General features: G+C 40.7%; 1 protein-coding gene across 12 annotated transcripts in view; it reads right to left on the bottom strand.

Moving 5' to 3' along the window:
- diaph2 (diaphanous-related formin 2) overlaps positions 1-19,446 on the bottom strand; it is a 471,667-nt gene that overhangs the window by 392,591 nt on the left and 59,630 nt on the right. For all 12 annotated transcript variants that reach the window (XM_079630046.1, XM_079630050.1, XM_079630044.1 and 9 more), the window contains 3 exons: positions 18,898-19,080; positions 12,642-12,746; positions 7,422-7,442 (listed from right to left, as the gene is read on the bottom strand). In XM_079630046.1, coding sequence (XP_079486172.1) covers positions 7,422-7,442; positions 12,642-12,746; positions 18,898-19,080 — 309 coding nt within the window. The remainder of the gene's footprint in view (positions 1-7,421; positions 7,443-12,641; positions 12,747-18,897; positions 19,081-19,446) is intronic.

Below are 19,446 nucleotides of genomic sequence, written 5' to 3'. Positions count from 1 at the left end.
CTGAATGGAATTTAAATTGTATGCAAGGTTGTGGTAGTACCAAACAAGCACTGAAGCATCAGTCGAGACCCCACAGGAGATGAGGTTAGTTATCTCCATGAATATTGCGCTAGTGTCAATCTGATCTCAACCCGGAGAAACTTCAATATGCCTGAGCTTGGAGACACAAACAACACTGAAAGTCACAGGTCTCAGAGTTTATCACTGGGATACAGTGACAGGATCAACTCAGTATCCCAGAACTGATCAGCATCTGTGATGAAACCAATCAAAAGGGGCAGAAATTAAAGACCTTCTTCATATAGTGTGAATGTGAAAATGTCTTCTATTATAGCATGGCTCAACCATATAGGTGAATTACTGCCATCTATGCCTGAACTCGCATTAAAGGAATAGTCCAAGTTAAATACAAGTTAAGCTCTATCAACAGCATCCGCGGCATGTTATCAATTACTGCAGAAAATTATTGTGACTCCAACCTCAGTTTTCACTGCAAACGAATTAATACCAACACATTATTAGTGGTGTTTTCTTAGGTAATAAAAACCTTTTCTAATCTATTGCCAAGTATTAAACTTCATAACTCGTCCCCACCATTTGTGCTACAGGCATTAATCATGCCTCAAAATTGTATAGCTCATTAATGAGAGGTATGCTATTACTTTTCTAAGAAATCAGACTTACAATTTAAATTTCACCTGAAGGAGAAGAAAGGGAAAAAAAAAAGGAAAAAAAATCACAGACTTAGACAAAAGAAGGGACACAAAAGGTATATCTACAGACTAGAATATTATTGAGTATTAGGCTATTGTTTAACTTGAGCTTTATTATGCAACCACCTAAAAGCAACCGCTTAGCAATGCATTAACTACCATTCAGAACACCTTAGAAAACACATAGCAAAACCCTGGCAAACACCCAAAACTCCCAAGTATTGTGTATTTTATACTGGCCAATCTCATTTGTTTAGAAAAAGGTTTAAAACTTATAAAATAACTAAAGAAAAGTATTTTACATAAAGTAAAATTACAAAAAAGAAATGACAAAAACCCATAAAATTACTAAAAATAAATATAAAAACTACATTTAAATAATAAATAAAAAAATAAAAATCAACAGACACGACCATCACGTAGAACAAGTGCAATTCCTTCAACCTAATTAAAATTAATCTATAAAAACGATGAACAGGAACAAAGGGGGGGAAAGGTTATTGGATTTATTTTTTACTTAGGAAGTCTTTTAAAGCACCAAGGACATACTCCCTATCAAATCAGTTTATACTCCAGTACACAATTATCTTTAATGGTCAAACTGAAACAAAGAGACCCTTTCAAACTGAGGCATAGGTAGGGATTGGCTGTCCTTGATTTTTATTCAAACTTAGCTTAGTTTAAAAAGGGCCCTCTCCACACACTTGCCAGTGAGGAGCAGAGCGAGTGAAAGAGGACGCAGTGCACCATCACTACAGAAAAGCCTTTAAACAGGCGCTTACAATGAGCCCGTACAGCTGTGGTATAGATGAGCCTTGGAAAAGGAGTACGTTGGGTAAAAGTCTACCGATGAAACAAGTGGTGCAATGCCAAGGTTATTCATTACCCTGGGAATACAAATTCTGGAGTATATAGAAGCGAAGGAGAGACAAAAAAGCAAGGGTAGGGAAGGTAATTGGAGAGGAAGAGAAGTCAGTCAAAATGTGAACTGTTCTGCCTCAAAATATTTAACAACAAAATCCTGTATAGGATATAAATAGAAGAGCCTTTATATGATATGCAACATTACCCATAATGCAGTGCACAGCAAAGATAATAGAAAGAAGCATAAATTAAGAAATAATTAGAAGGAAAGTGATATACTCACAACAAACAAGAAGCTTTTTAGGACATTTTAGAGGCACTGAGGTAAATCATCAGCAGACAATGTGTGACAATCAGCGGCTGGTGTGCCCGCTTGAGCCACTGGGGGGCACTCCTTCTCTAGTTTTCATTACTGCTTATGGTTTCATTTGGACTGATTATGCTTTATATCTTTCACCTGGTTTTGATTATGCTTGTTAGCTTCTATGATTTAAGCCTTGGTTTTCCTTTGTGTCTTTGCTCAGTATTGTTTGTGTCTAACTGCATTACCCAGCGTTTTCCGAGTTCCTTTGTATTTTCTAGTTTCACGGTTCCTGGATTCTTTGCCTGTATCTGGTTTTCCCGTTTGCCTTCTCCCTGCATTGTACTTCTGATATTGGACTGCTTACCTGGTTTTGACCCCTGCCTGTTTCCTTGTACCTGTCTCTGGATTCTCCTCTCATTAAAGCCTGCATTTGGATCACCACTGTCTGCGTCCTCGAGCAGTTTATGACAGAATACTGAGCCACTACTGATCCAGCGGCTGAGAGAGACACGGACCTCGTCATGGATCCCACAGCGCAGATCGTAAGCCTCCGTCAAGGGGAACGTCCTCTCAAGGTTTTTGTGACCGATTTTTTGAAGCTCTCTCGTCAGTCCTATTTAGATGATTTCTGTTTAATGATGTTCTTTCGGGGAGGACTGTCTGAACCGCTCGGCTCTGCTCTACCGTTTCCAAGTTCAAGCTGGACTTTAACCCAATATATTGACCTGGCCCTTTCCATGGGCGGTTCGCTTTTTACTGTGGATTTTTTGAAACTTTTGCTTCACAGAAAGCCAGACGATTCGCCATTGTACACTGAATCTACGCGTCAATTGTCTCCCGGTGAAGCAGCGATTCGTAAGGGGTCCGCCGTAACCACGCAACATGTGAATCCCGACGTTCGGACACTTCACGTGAGCTCAGTTGTATTCCTACCTCAAGGGTTTTCTACTGAGTCTGAGCGCGTGCCAACCGAACCCACGCTTCACGTCAGCCCAGCCGAGACCGCGCTCGATGAACCAGAGCTTCACGTCAGCCTCGACGAACCGAGTGAGCCAAGTGAATCGAGTGAATCGAGTGAGCCGAGTGAGCCGAGCGAGCCAAGTGCATCCTGTGAGTCTACTGAGTCTACTGAATCCTGTGAGTCTACTGAATCCTGTGAGTCTACTGAGTCTACTGAATCCTGTGAGTCTACTGAGTCTACTGAATCCTGTGAGTCTACTGAGTCTACTGAATCCTGTGAGTCTACTGAGTCTACTGAATCCTGTGAGTCTACTGAGTCTACTGAATCCTGTGAGTCTGAGTCTACTGAATCCTGTGAGTCTACTGAGTCTACTGAATCCTGTGAGTCTACTGAGTCTACTGAATCCTGTGAGTCTACTGAGTCTACTGAATCCTGTGAGTCTACGGAGTCTACTGAATCCTGTGAGTCAAGTGCATCCTGTAATGAATCAAGCCCAGTGAAGCGCCGTCGCAGAAGGAGGAGGAGGACTCGTTGGGCTCGCCAGGCTCCGGAGGGCGTTCCCAGACTCCTCGCCTTGCCGGCCCCGCCTCTGCGACTCGCCCTGCCGGCCCCGCCTCTGCGCCTCGCCCTGCCGGCCCCGCCTCTGCGCCTCGCCCTGCCGGCCCCGCCTCTGCGCCTCGCCCTGCCGGCTCCGCCTCTTCGCCTCGTGTTACCTGCGCCTCTTCCTGTGGTGGTTTCCAGCCTGGAGGCTTTAGCCGTAGATTTCCCCAAGTATTTTTTGGGGGGGGGCCGTAGGTACCCTGTGAGGGCCATGGAGGCGGCGCCTACATGGACCTTTGCACGTCCACCTTCGTCTGAGCTCTTGTCACTGGTCCTGTCCAGCCCTGTGCTCCCTACGTCTTGGTCCTGTGTTAAGTGTGCTCCGCCCTGGTCCCCTGTTAAGTGTACTCTGCCCTGGTCCTGTGTTAAGTGTGCTCCACCCTGTCTCCCTTCTGAGTGTGCTCCGCCCTGGCCGTCGGCACGCCCTGCTCCGCCCTGGTCGCCCACGCTCCACAGCCCAGGCCCGGTCTGCCTGTGTCCTGGTCCCGTTCCCCTGCACGGGCCTGGCCCTCCATCCCATCCCCCGTTGACCTCCCCCCGGAGCTCTTTGGAGCGTCTGGAAGCCGCTCCTTAGAGGGGGGGTTATGTGACAATCAGCGGCTGGTGTGCCCGCTTGAGCCACTGGGGGGCACTCCTTCTCTAGTTTTCATTACTGCTTATGGTTTCATTTGGACTGATTATGCTTTATATCTTTCACCTGGTTTTGATTATGCTTGTTAGCTTCTATGATTTAAGCCTTGGTTTTCCTTTGTGTCTTTGCTCAGTATTGTTTGTGTCTAACTGCATTACCCAGCGTTTTCCGAGTTCCTTTGTATTTTCTAGTTTCACGGTTCCTGGATTCTTTGCCTGTATCTGGTTTTCCCGTTTGCCTTCTCCCTGCATTGTACTTCTGATATTGGACTGCTTACCTGGTTTTGACCCCTGCCTGTTTCCTTGTACCTGTCTCTGGATTCTCCTCTCATTAAAGCCTGCATTTGGATCACCACTGTCTGCGTCCTCGAGCAGTTTATGACACAATGTATTTTGAAAAACATAATTTGGACACATTTCATTGTTTAGTGCATTCAAGTCCAGTGTCTAAGTTTGGATTTAAGAGTTATGACGTGAGGTGCATTCAAGTCACTTTGGTCGGAGCAAGATGGCGATTTACCTTTTCCACAAAAATATTTTTTTAACTCTACTGCATCAGGTTTGCATCATTTGCTTTTTAATTATTGAAGGTGTTGTGTAAATTGAATTGTTGTATATCATAATTGTACAATACTATTGTATTACGTGACCTAGCTAGTTTTATTTTAAATGGGGGGGGGGGGGGGGGTTTGGAGAGAGATTCATTCACTTCAACAAATTTATAAAAAAAAATATATTGCGTCTAACATTTTTTTCTCACTGAAAAGGCCCCAACACTGAAAGATTGTTTGAAAGATTGTTTGAAACAATCTTTCCAACATGACTTGAATGCATCAGCATATAAGCATTAGCATCATATCAGACTGTACAAAAATCCTGGATGCTAATGGGCAAACTGTTGTTTTGTGCAAAATATTAATTCAAAAAATAAGAAATGGCCAAATGTCATATTTCTTCGCCATTGTTTTGCTCTTTTTCACATATGATTTTCAAGGCCCTTAGGTTCCAAAGAGAGTATTTAAGTACTATACCCTTTAACATACCGAAAAGATCCATGTCATTTCACCCAAGAAAGGGCCAGGAAAGATCTTTGTCCCATGTGAAAAGAAGCTAAATCATTTCTAAAATACAAGCTTTGTCCATTATTTTCTCACCGACAATACCAGGGATTCTCAGAGAGCAGCTGCACTCTAACAGCCCTAGCAGACTCCTGTCCCTGAGGTCTCAGCGGCTCCTCTCTCTCTCTACCCACAACTCTGAGCATGTCACCATGTTTCCGTGGAAACAGGCAGTCTCTCCTAACTGCTGGGCTGACTGTGTGATTACTGATCTCCTCCTGAGGTCTAGCGAGGCTTTGCAGGTCAAGTCATGTGACCTTAACAGGTAACAGTGGAACCAACTTCAGGGCCAAACACGATTGGCTGTTGTATGCTGGTTGTTTTTTATTTAAGCACGGGGAGAAGTGGTCTTCCAATACCTCACAGAGGGGTTCATCAATTCCACGCCGATAAAACGTGGGCATTTTGACAGACAATCTATCATTCTTAGCCTGACAATCAAAGCAACAACATTCCTGATCAATCGGACACCGCGGAGGGGCAGCATGCACGGCGTACGCCCCCTCAGGTCACCATCATCATCATCACCATCAAGCTGCGCTGATACAAACTGCTGAAGCGCATGTGACTCAGCAGCATGCGGACACGCTGACCAGCGAATTTGAGCCCTGCGAGAGAGCGTGCTGGAGAGATTTCATCCCTGAGGGAGACGCGGCTCAGGCAGGTCGGTCTACCTCCAAACCACATTGACAGCGTGAAAATCGCAATCTTCCCAGCAAGAGGGCATCATCTTGGTCGCACTGAACCTAGCGTCCACAATAAAACCCAATAAAGGTGGGATATTGGGAACGAGAGAAACAAAAACAAGGTGAATAAAAGAGCTGACCGCTTCCCTGCAAACCCTCACACTCCCTCATCCACAGGAAGTGCACTAAGTCAGATGGAATGGCAGGAAGTACAGCAACCTCTGAACTGCGAGAAACTTCAAAAGGAATGGACTTGTTTGGGGTGCACACTGTCAGACAGTTCTTCAATAAAACCGATCCCAAAGTAACTTTCCTGCTCTGCCCTGAGAAATGATGCAACATTCAAAACATACTTCCATGCTCATCAAATCAAGCAGGTTTTATTGCTGACAGGTTATAGAAATTTCACTCGACACAATTCTAGGCCAAGCGGCATGAAAGCATTGAATGAACGGGCCATCTCGCTGCAAATAAATGGGTCTATTGCGGCAGCTTATTGCTGTATTGTAAATAACATTTACCTGTGCTTCCTTATCTTCAAGCTTCCTCGCGTACATCTACAGGCCTTTCTCATAGCTCCAGCAACACAATAAAACAGCATTTTAAATGACAAGCGACACTTGCGGAGGCAATAACGGAGCCCCTCTAAATAAATAAAATAAAACAAATAACAAGCAGCCTCATATGGGCTATGCTACCGCACTACGTGAGAAATAGTAAAAGCCAGTCTGCAATTACCGCATTACGGAGCTGTGAAATGAGGAAACATCGCCATCTCCCAGACAGTATATATTTATAAAGATTATTACCATCATTTTTGAGAAAGTGGGGGCGAGGGGCGAAAGTAAGTGACAATAACAACATGAGCAGCTATGAACATTTCAGAAACAATAGTGACATGCTGTAATGTTACTGGGACAAAGACATGGCTTTGCAAATGGGTTGTGCTGAATGTCCCACTGCAAAATGGAACATATTTATAGGATGGGGGTAGGGGGGCGCACTCAATATTTCTTTTGCACTGTTCAATCACGGAACGTGTGTGTGTGGGAAAATCTAATTAAGTGATACATTCTCAGTATGCTGTCTGGGGGGAAGAATGAACACAATGAAACCCATTTAGATACAGAACATTAGAATAAACAGATTAGATCACAGATTATGATTATTTGCCTAAAAACTATTGCTCATCCTTGGTGTTACAATATTTAAATGCTAATATGTGTTAGGCAGTGATCCATTTCAAAGAAAAACTGCTTAAACTAACAAAAAAAGGTTCTAGTTTATTCTTGGAGAGCACAATTGAGAAATCACTCATTTCCAAATGTGCAATTTACATGCGGGGATTGGGAGGGGAAAAAAGTAGAACTTTCAAATTATAGCCTATAAACTACACTAATGCTGAAAATAAAATAAAAATCTTAAGCCGTAGACATGTCTTTTCTAGATATTTACAAAAAAAAGGAGGGAAGAGAGAGAAAGACAAAGATAGAGAAATACTGCACGATAACAAATCAAAAGCGAATAAATAATTGTTTTACTTACCGCAACTTTGCTCCCAGTTATCTGCATGCAGCGGTCAGCGGCGGGAAGTTAATGTGCAAAAAGACACAAACAGCACAATCATTAGTAGGCCAGAATCTCTCCAGTACTATCCTGCTGAAGTATTAGAGCTTATACTTAAATCACTATCACACTGGCCCTCTCTGCTACGCTGCTTAGTCAGCTGAGAATTACACACTTAACAAGGTGGAGAGAGAGAGGGTTTAGACGGACACTAAAGACAATGTCTGCCATTTTGATGACTGCTTGGAACTTAAGGATCATGATGAACTGATCTCCGATTGAGTTTTTAAAAGCATCTCTCTGTTTGCTCATTGGTTTTGAAGACTGTGGAGGGGGAAAAAAAGGCTGGTGAAATGATTGATGTGTGAAATGACTGATGTGAAAATGTCATGTTTTAAAGTAAATAAAATAAAAGCTCTGTCTCAACAATCCGCAAATAATTACTTCAGGACAATCAAGCAGTTTCTATATTAAGGGCATTTTTGACAGTCAATACAAAAATTCAGAGGGCTCAATGACATTCTGTATGAATCTAGTAGATTTTTACTAAATTAACCCCAACATGGTATTTTATTCATGAGCAGATGGCCTCCTAAAATGCCTCCATAGGCCAAAAATCAATCAAATGTCACTGGTAGTTTCTATCAAGTGTCAAATTATACATAGCTCAAAGCTCGATGAAGTCAGCATGTTTTTTTTCTTGGCCAAGCCGTAATGACAATTAGTAGGCTGAATATCTAGGGGAAGGTTTTCTTCTGGGAGCATAATTTGTTCTACAACTGAAAGGGATTTTACTGAAATGAGCACTATTCTAACTTCAATAATACAAAACTGGAGGTGGTAGTTTCTAAATCGGATCTGCTCTCTTTCTTTTAACATAGATGTCCTTTATTTTAACAAACTCCCACAATCCCATTTTTAGGTTAAGGTTTATGACTATAATAAAGTAAATTTTAACAGTGCAACCTTTTGATCAAGAGTGCTACTTTCGAGTCCAATTTTGTGCATCTCTGGCAAATATGCTCAAACAAATCATTAAGGGTTTGGGTCTTGACCCTAAACAAAAAGTCACCTGCTTGTGCTTTCACCAGACATGCTGGGTGACTGCCAAGTATTGTTAGCACCATTTTGTCTGGGTTTGATGAATGTTGTATTTTTATTGCAGCCTGATCAAAAGAGCAGACATTATCTTGAAACTGTCAGGGAGGAGCCTGAGGGGAAAAGCTGCTGCTAACATCAATTTACACAAATTTCACAAAACAACACCTCATTGTCACTTTACTGTGGTATTAATGCTGTCAATTCCTGAGGAGCATGAAGAGCAGAAAAAAAAAGGAAAACTTAAACCAGTTGATGGTAATTGTTGTAATACAGAATTAGGCAGTCATGTAATATGCTAATTATAAAGGAGCTCTATTATGAAGTAGCTCCTGTAAACAAACTTCAGAAGAAATGTCATCTTATCAAGGGATGGGTATTTATATCCTCGTTCCTGCTCTTCTCGTGACCATCAAATGCTCCATGATACAAATCTATTCATTTAATTATTTATTATTAGCTCCTGCATTCTAGACAGGATCATATCATCTCTCAGGAACTGTCATAAACTATTACAAGAACTTGTGCTGTAATTTAGTTTCCATGTCTCTGTAATACCACAATATTGACAATGTTCACATGAATATCATGGGTACAACATTGTTTCCTTCCCCCTCAAAGACCCCGCCTAGAAAATTTCTGTTCCTTACATAAATCATTTTATTTTAGTGCGAAACAGTAAAGCAAAGTCAAAGCTTTTCATGACACTGGCAGAGCAAGAGAGAAATGACTAGTTAAAGACATGCTTTGGCACTCATGAGGACAATGACACCTGTCAGAGACTGAAAAAGCGAGAAAGCATTTCATGAAAAGTTAATGGCCAAGGACGTCTGCAGTGCAGCGAGGCAACATTGATTTTCACTGTATGTGGCTTACAGTTATGGTCAGGTTACATACCCCCGGCAAAAATAAGATGTTTAGATTTTTTTATTTTTTTATTGACAAATATTTGTATTAACATTTGTTGTGATTTTTTTGTTGTTGCAAGTAGTATGTATATACTTAAGAGGGCTGTATATTTAAATGAAAGGCGCTTTCTCTTAATAAGACATTAAAGTGGTGGTTGCAGTCATTTAAAAGCCTCATACTGAGACCCCATGGAAAGTGTGGTGAGAGCTCTTAGCTGTGCATGCTGAAGGACTCAAGCGGGTGCCTCCAAGAAGAAAATGCTTGGATCTCAAATAAAAAAAACAAATAAATAAATAAAAAACACATGCAAAGGACTTAATAAATATAACAATAAATATGCATTTTATACATTACTTTTCTTTGGCAAATAGCTGTCCAAAAATGTTCAGTGTGAAAAAAGAAAAGAAAAGGTGTGACCATATAATATAATGAAAGCATGCATAAATGTGTTGCAAGGGAAAAGGTGTTGGCTGTAAATAATAAAAGGAACTGTGAACCATGGGAGCTGTAAGTTTCTGTCACACAAGCAATAATATCTGAGCTATCAAAGAGGACAGACATCGCTGGTGTGAAACTTCTCTATTCTTCCGTCTTTCTTTTATTTCATCGCTCTGCCCTCCTGCCAGGCAGGAGCTGTGGGAGTCTGCCGCACACAGACAGACAGGCAGGCAGGCTGCGACAGGAGTGGATCGGATGGGTTTGTTTTCCCACTAATATTTGCTCTGTAAAGCTGTGTGCTGAAACACAATCTACTGTAGGCAGATCGGCACACTCGGGGAGATAGCAGCAGATTAAGTGGGATGGATGGACTCCACTATCCCTTCCTTTATTTAGACGGGTTTGGGTTATTAATGCGGAGGTGTGCAGAGGCCGTCTCCGTGCGGTCTGCTCTTGGCCTCGCTCACCCCAGCTAAATTACACCTGCAGCGGCTCAAGCGGAGACCACGGGCCTCCTCTACCGTCAGACCACCACTTAATTACTCCCACTAGCCAACCAAAGAGAGGACATTGACCCAGTGCTAGACAGAGACAGACAGCACAGCAGAGACTTTCTCTGGACATGTGTCAGTGTGTGTGTGTCAGCATTAGTCCAAGCAACTCACAACTCAAAAACACCCTTAGTAGCTATTCGACATACAAATAAAATGCATTCGAACAATGATTTCGAGAGTGAACAGAAAGTGCAGGTTTTAGTTACAAATTAGTCAAGTGAAAAAGACTTGACGCAAAAAATTCCTGCCATCTCATGCTTGTAAGAGATGTACAATTTGTAAAGTCAACAGGGAATCAAAATCGAGGGCATTTATGGCCAATGAAACTAGAAAACTGTACTACAGAAATTAATATAATTCATGATCTTTGCATGACTGCAGGAATATGAATAACAATTCTCAAATTTAATTATAAAAATCCCTCCATTCAATCCTAGTCTTTTTTTGCTATTTCACTAGGAAACACATCACATAATAGAAATAAATGGACGAATATACCGCTTTTCCACTGTTGCGCCAAACCGTTCTCAAACCGGCACGGATATGGTTTCATTTTCCACTGTGCATAATGGAGCTCTATGGAATGCCATAGAAAAGTGTCAGTTGTTGCCTTGGTAACAGAACGGTTTACTGATGAGAAGTAAATAGCGACTGCATTATGGAGGAGGATCAGATATTTATTTTATTTTTATAAAAAAAAAATTAAGTCGGTCAAATAGACAAACGTTTAGGTAGCTACAGTGAAACAGACGAGTGACCAATCCTGAGTGGCGATGTCACTACGCATTCTACCAGCCTTCGGTTAACTAATAGTGCTAAGAATTCCGAACAGAGAACGGTTTGCAACCGTGCCGTGCCGAACCAGGCTCAAGTGGAAACATAACTGGAACAGTTCCTTAAAACTGTTCGACCCGACGGTGGAAAAAGCGGCTATATTCTGTTTATTGTTGACTTTTAATAGTTTGTCAGCAGAAAGAGACATAAACGCTTTTTGACTAATAGGAAAATATCCATAAACGACAAGGGCACTTTTGAAAAAAATATATATATTAATATATTATATATTAATATAATATTAATATAAAATAATATATATATATCTTTTTTCAATATTGTTTTCAGTGGCTTAATTAAGTTACATTAATTATGTCATATAATTCAACAATATTAAAAAAATGTGTACAAGGCTGAATATTTGCGCTACTCCGATGTAATCAGCAGTATGCAGATATGGTATGCAGCTTGGTTAGTAGCTTGAGCTGAATGTTTAAAAGAGGAGGAGTAGGAGGAGATCTCTGGGTGCTAAAGTTGAGCATTACAGGGAAAAGTGTGTTGTGACTGTGTTAAACATCTCTTATCACATAAAAGCACATCTCTTCCCTAGAATGGAGAGCACACGTTCCCAACCTCCTCCTTGCTTGTCAGAGCGCTGTGTTCAGCCTCCACAATGACATGCTGCTGGTGAGTGCCTCTGGTGGTGCTGAGGGGGCTACAGGGGTACACAGAGACAGGAACCCCCTCCACCCTTCCTACTTTGAGACTACAATACTAATATGTGTGGCTCAGTGCTGCAGAATTCAATCATCTCTGATTATCATCATTATTAATAATGCTGGTTAATTATCATGGCCGGGAGGAAAGCTAATGAAAACGGACGCTGAAGGCTGGCCAGAGGAGCCGCCCACAGAGCGGGTGAGGGGAACATTGGTGTTTACGTGGAGTCTAACCTCAGCAGGACCTACTTCATAAAGGGAATGAAGAGAATTCGCCCCAAAAGCCTTGGATTACCCCGCGAGGCGGTGGCGTTCCAGCCTTTATTCATCTACGGTGATGAAAGAGCCATGTTTCAGCTTACCGAGCAGAGACAGTGATGCGTACCAAATTCTAATGAAAACTTGATCCCCGGCAATATGAAGCTTTTGGAAAGTGCAATACAACAAAAGCAGCCTGATAAGCACCCAGGAAAAAAAAAGGTGAGAGGGAAAAAAATACAAAATAAATAAATCAGAATAAATAATAAATAAAAGAGCTAAAGGAGGCGGCAATCAAAGATTTGGGGCTTTAGCAAGAGAGGCAGAAAGCAGATCAGGTTAAGCTCATTATTCCGTAGTGTCTCGTCATGTGGTTCATCCCCACTCTCTCCTCTGTCTGTTTCTCTCTCTTTCTAAGACCGACCGCCCCAGTGTCGCGGTGCACTTACAGATTTGGCCGTGGCAGAAATGTACTGGACCACCATCTCCCGTTTGGTGCTCAGGTCCTTTCCTCGCAGAGGGGCCTTACGCTCTTCATTCAGATTCATGTCCTCCTGTAGACACAAAAAAAATATTTAATATATATTCTAATACACTTTAAATATATTCAATTAATAAATAAAAAACAGATGTAATTATTTTTAAATCATTCAAATCTGCTATTTGTTTCTCACAGCACATTCTTGATCACACTAAGGACACTGTCCTATAGAACCAAGGTTATAGTGAGTAATAAAGCCTTGATATATGTTTATCAATTCCATGACAAGTCAAGGAGATGTCGTATGTGCAACAAAGAGCCTTTCTCCTGAGATACACCCAGGATGCATTTCTATGGAGCCATGCTGCCCTCTGGTGAAGGGAAATGGGACTGTGTTCTTTGCTTTCAAATGAGACCCATGAATGTGTAGGTGTCCGCAAAGAAGAAAAAATGACAGACAAATGAAAATACTCAAGGAGGAAAGGGTGAGGGTTGTTGATTTCAAAGATACGTGTACATCTTTTCATCAAGATTTATTTATTTTATTATTTATTTTATTTTTAATTGAATAGAGAGAGAGAGAGAGAGAGAGAGAGGAGAGAGAGAGATGAGAGAGAGAGAGAGAGAGAGAGAGAGAGAGAGAGAGAGAGAGAGAGAGAGAGAGAGAGAGAGAGAGAGAGAGAGAGAGAGAGAGAGAGAGAGAGAGAGAGAGAGAGAGAGAGAGAGAGGAGAGAATGTATCTCTTGGTGTTTTTACCACATGTTCCTAAAAGCACATGCATTGAATTAGTGATAAAGTGAAGGACATCTTTTCAAAGAGGAACATTTCAACAGTTTTACATCAAACCACTGTCTCTCTCCTTTCCCCTCACGTAAAACAAGGCCTTTAATGAATCAGTGAGCCCTGTTGATGTGGCATCTTAATTGGCTCCTTAATCCAGTTCCCGCTCTACAGCATGATTTACCCATCATGATTAATTATGTCCTCAAAGCTTGGAATTATTAAATCAAAGGCCAGGGTTGGCATAACTGAATCATTTTACGGAAGCAGCCGGATCCACTAATGCAAAGGTATAAATAAGTACCTTTTTCCCCTCTTCAGCTGCAATGTGAGACCAGATCCATTCATACTCTTAACTTGAAGCTCTATTAATCTCAGTGCTCGGGAAACTTCATAAAGTCATCCACAGGAACAATGCAGTTACCAATACAGACCATTAAAACTAAAAGAACACAGTGTGCACAGAATGCGAGTCTGATCAGATCAACCAAGGGCACCGGGAAGGGGTTCCAGGAAAATGGAAATCAGTAGATTTGTCTCTCACTTTAAATTTTTGTGAGAGTGGCCAAGTTTCCTGGAGGAAACAAAGCCATAATTTTTCATGTTTGATCTTAGTCAATTGGGTTATTTTGCAGTGGGATTCTGAGGATTTCTCCAAAATCGAAGCAATCCGCTTAGGAATGCAAGGACAGCCGGAAAGAACACTTATTAGTTAAAGTGCCATACATCAAAATAAGCCAAATGTACTTTTGAGCAAAATTCAAGGAGAAGATATTTCTCCTTCAATCTAGAAGAAAGGGAACAGGATTGACACATTATGCTGCCACTGATATTTAAGTTCATCTGGCCACATTTACTAAATAACTAAAGTACACGCAACAGAAGGCAAAAGTACGTTGGACGTTCCCCAAGACTATTAGACATTGAAGAAAAATTGAGAAATAGCATCCGAGTGAGTTGACAGGACGCCGCCAGAGTATAGTTTGGAGAGAGAGGATGTAGAGTAGTTAGGGGGGTGATTGCATCTGCAGGGGTAACGATCTGACCTCATCAATCCCAGAGTCCTTCTTCGGACTAGGCGCCTCTTTCACTGTCTTAATGTTAATGGTGCTGGAGGAATAGCAGTGGTTGACTGAATGATGATGCAAACCGGAGGAGCTGGCATGTCACATCCTGCCAGTGCTGTTTCTCAGCAGGAGAGGCGCGTTAAGAGCCCTCACCCGTGTCTTAACATGCCGTCACCCTGGCTCATGAAAGGATTTACCGCTGTGCATTTTTATCAGGCCTTGGGTCCAGCTGCGTGCATGCATGCACAATAGCAAGGACGGGCGACACTGGCTCTATCGCTCTCGTTGTGCACACATTAAGGCGAGCATATCATATGCTTAGTGCCATGGCCACTAACCCTGATCATCAAAGGGCTGGGGCTTTCATTTGTCGAAGAGCTCCTCTGTTTACAAGAGCCCTTTGATGACCGGCCACATTAGTGTACCCTTATTTTTCTTCCACGAGCCATGCACTGCACTGCAATCTCAGAGATCAGCCCACCGGCATTAAAGTGTGTGTGTGTGTGCGTGTGTGGGGGGGGGGGGGTTGCATTTGGTCAATACTTTCAAGTTTATATATTGAAGAACAACCTCAAATTTAGCCTGAACACTGATGATGTGAATCGATATCAGTGTGTGCCTTGAGTATGCAGGAGGGAAACTTGTGTATGAAAAATCTCCCACAGTTTCATATATTAGATTGGATGTACTTTTGTTTTGTGGCTCATGGATCTTTCCTATATGGAGACCAACAGACCAGCTGATCTATAATCTCAATGACAATGGCAGCAAAGCATTTTTTCCTCAATTGCTTCATTATGATTATTATGCCTTCAATACAAAAAGCCAATTCCATTCCGTGCAACATGTTTTAGGCCTGTACACCTGCCTGGCTTGTCAAGCAGCAAATTGAAGCCCAGGTTTAATGTTCCGCTATCTGGAGAACAAAAACAGCAATTGAGAGGTTATGTGAGTGACAAGCAGTTACTAAAGCAATGAGGAAATATGGAGGGCCAAGAGTCTCTGACGGGTGAAAGATTGGCGCAAACATTTGAAACAAATGAACAAATCAAACTGATTATAGCCCACCATGTCAGAGAATGCAAGATGATTACAGTCAATGTGCTGCATGACTCAGTTCTACATACGACCAGGCCACCTCACTTCCACAATACTTTTGAAAAAAGGAGGAAGACAGGCATAGGTCTTAGATGACAAAGCTCTAAGAAAGACACCCTATCCTCCTAAGTTCAATAATATCAATGCAAAATAAGACTGAATGCAAAATTGGGGACGTTGTTCAGCTATATGTTCTGCTGTCACATTAAAATAATTGTACTCACTCTGCAAGTCCACGAATTGATTCCTTCTAGACCACAATTCAGAAATAAATACCATGTTTGATACCAAATATTTTTGGCCCCAAGAAACAATAGAACCCATGTCCAGCCTGATGTAATGTGTCCAAATGTGCAATATTTTATTTGAAACCTACAGCAAAAAAACAATATTTTTTTTAATGATGACCTAAATTTCGTCTATTTATCAATTTAAAAAGGGCAAAAAATATGTATTTTTATTATAAAAAAATTACTACTTTTGTTTTCTGTTCCACAAAGAACGAAAAAAACTACAGTATACACCTGTGTTCAAAAGTTTAGAATATTTATTATTTAAAACTTTTATTCAGCAACGAAGCATTTGACACAATTGATCAAAAGTGACAAGTTTCTTACATTTTCACAAAAAAAGGATCTATTTCAAAATAAAAGCTATTCTTTTAAACTTTCTATTCATCAAGGAAAAAAATATTAGTTTATTTTCATAGTTAAATATTATTCAGTTTCCAAAAAAATATTAAGCTGCACAACATTGATAATTATAAGAAATGTTACTTGAGCTTTGAAGCTTTGCCATCACAGGAACAAATTACATTAAAAAAAAAAAACTAAAAACATTATCTTAATTTGTAATAATATTCCACAATATTATTGTTTTTATTATATTTTTAACCAAATAAATCCATTAAAGACTTCTTCCCAAAAAAATATAACCCCAAACTTTTGAATGATACCATAAGGAAGTTTATTTTTTGTTACATTCACCATTACTAAATGTTTACAAAAAAAGTTACATTATCAAAATCAGCAAACCATACTATATCAAGTTTCTGTAATTGAACTTTGATTGTCTCTGTTATACCAACTAGAAAGCAAAAATAGCAATGGAATGCCACTGCAAGCATCACACAGAACAAAACTGAGCTGTTGATCACCATAAACGTTAAGCAGTCCATTTCCCCACATAAATGCTGCCTCTTTTGAAAAATCAAAGAGTTTTAGAGGTGGGGAGTCCAGTAATCTTTTGACTTTTGAAGCAAGTACAGGTCAATTATCAATGTGGTGTCTACCTAACGAGGTGTACAATTCACTGCCAAGCCTAGAAGGCAGTTTAGAGCACATAAAATGAGCACTGAAAAGCAGTTCTGCTCAGGTGCAGCAAACTTGGCATAGTTTCCCATCTACAGACAATAAATCAAGTCAAAGAATAAAAAAGCATCAATGACAGAATCTGCTGTGACAGGCACAGGTTGAGGAGAGCTCTAACCCCTCCGCCCCCAAAATAAACCTAATACAACGCATTCATTTTTTCTTGTCTGGGAAATAATCCTTCCATTGTTCTGCAGACAGATTTTGTCATTTGACTTGTCTTGGCCAAAACAAGCCCAAGTTCAATTGAGGCCTGTGTATGCAGCGGCCCTGTCGGTTTTGGTGTCTTGGGGACTGTGTGACTGTACAGATAAACAGAGCAGGAACTTCACAGATAGGGTGAAGACTGCATTCAGCCCTCACCATGAGTTAAATAAAACTGTTTAGACAATAATACGCTGTTTCCCCCCATCCGTAACAGTAGCTTGTTCTATCCTATGTAGCAGATGCTCTATTGACAGCTGTCAACATATCACACTTCATGACAGAATTAGCAAGAAGAGTCATGCATATAAAAGCATGGTAGCTAATGTATATTCTCTCCCAGAGGGCAAAATGAACAAGTGTCAAGCCATGCCAACGCTCAGTTAATGCATCCTGTCGGCAGAGAGTGCAAACCTCTCAAGTCCCATTCTCCACTCGCGATTGACAGCAGAAGAGAGATGAAGAAAAATAAGGTTTCTTTGACGATCCGTGAATTGTAAACGTGGCTACTACAGTAACAATTGAGGAAACAAATGGCTACGCTGAGTAAGACCATTATACAAAAGACTTAAAATAAGTACACTTTAGCATACTTTCTAAAAGAGTACTTATTACAATTAACACAACTGCATGTAAACTAAATTTTAGCTAATTGCATTTAATATAAATTTAGAGTTCTTTTTTGAACCACTTAAAGACCTACTGAAGAAAATTTTCAGAATCTGACTCGGGATCGATCTGATAAGGTAAAACCGACAACATTATTAACAGTGTTTACGATTGCTAAAGCCTTTGAAACTAAAGCTCACGAGTGTGGTGGCGTTACATTTCCGAAACTTGCTTGAGATGTTTGGCCAATCACAATGCACTGGGTCTGCTAGCAAATCAGAGTACTATGAGCTTTTCGGAAGAAGGATCTTTGTAGAAACCAGCGTGTTTCAGACAGATTGGGAATAGAGGGGCTGCAATAATGTACAGCATGTGAAAAATAATGTGCTTTTGAACATTAAAGCATATTAACCTATTCTATTACACCTGATGAACTTAAAACAACATCATGACCCCTTTAATGTCTTTCTACAGAAACTTTAAAAATAACATTGAATAAAACAATCAACACAATAATTAAGTACTTTACATGTGCTTTAGTATGGAAGTCAGCTCATCAAAATAAGTGTACTTCAAGGCAGTAGGCAAAAGATTAATAAAACAATGATTTAAAATGTACTATGAAGCAAATTTTTAATTTGGCATTATTACAAAGTGCACATGTAGTATTACAAGTGTACTATCCCCTGAACTGACCCTTTAAGTGTGTTAAGAAACACAGTCATGAAAGTGTACTCTCTTCAAGTACACTGAAGTGGCCTTGTATTTAATCAATATTATATTATCTGCAAGTACTGCAGATATTATAATGAATGAAGTGAATGCTTTGACAAAAATTTATTAAAAAAGCAAATAAAAAGTTGAAACTTGCCTACAACCTAGTTTTAAACTTAAGATAAGTCCATGCTAAACTCATTTTATGTTGCTGGTAAAGTGTGTGAGTGGTATAATGTCACAGAGAAAACTGGTTTTGATGGTCTAATTGACACCCGTAACATGAGCTCCACACTTTGATATGCATCAGTGATGAAGGGCGTCTGAGGTCATACAGTGCCTGGGGCACAGTGCAGATCACAGGATGAGAAAACAAACTCACCATCATCTTCTCAAACAAGTCGATGATCTCTTTCTCTGACAGGTTCATGGAGCGCTCGTCGAGAAAAGGCTGGGGCACAGGCAGCTCGGTCTGGGTGGAGATGGGGTCTGTGAATGTGGGGTGCTGGATAAGAGGCTTCTCCTTCTTCGTGCCTTGCTTTCGAAAACTGGTGATTCTGTCACGCTGGAGAGACAAATAACTAAGTAAATAACTGGTGCATATGTCAGATCATCAAATAAATAAATAAAATTAACAGCACATATATCTGACAGTGGAAATGCCTTCTGAATAACTTTTATGACCCTGTGAAATCCCCTGAGTGCAGTTTTATGCCCTCTGTTGGTGAATTTCCTACAGTATTAAGAAGGGAAGTTTTAGGAGAGGCATATTTCCACAAGACTTCAACTGTTTTAATATTGAAGGAGAAAGAGAAGGAAGGAGGAAAAGGAGAATTTCCTGAGCACCAAATCAGCATATTAGAATGATTTCTGAAGGATCATGTGACACTGAAGAATGGAGTAATGATGCTGAAAATTCAGCTTTGCTAAA

Source organism: Phoxinus phoxinus (genome assembly GCF_949152265.1).
Source record: "Phoxinus phoxinus genome assembly, chromosome: 12".
NCBI lineage: Eukaryota > Metazoa > Chordata > Actinopteri > Cypriniformes > Leuciscidae > Phoxinus > Phoxinus phoxinus.
Note: the sequence above shows the minus strand (reverse complement) of the source record. Positions and strands in the feature narration are given on the sequence as shown.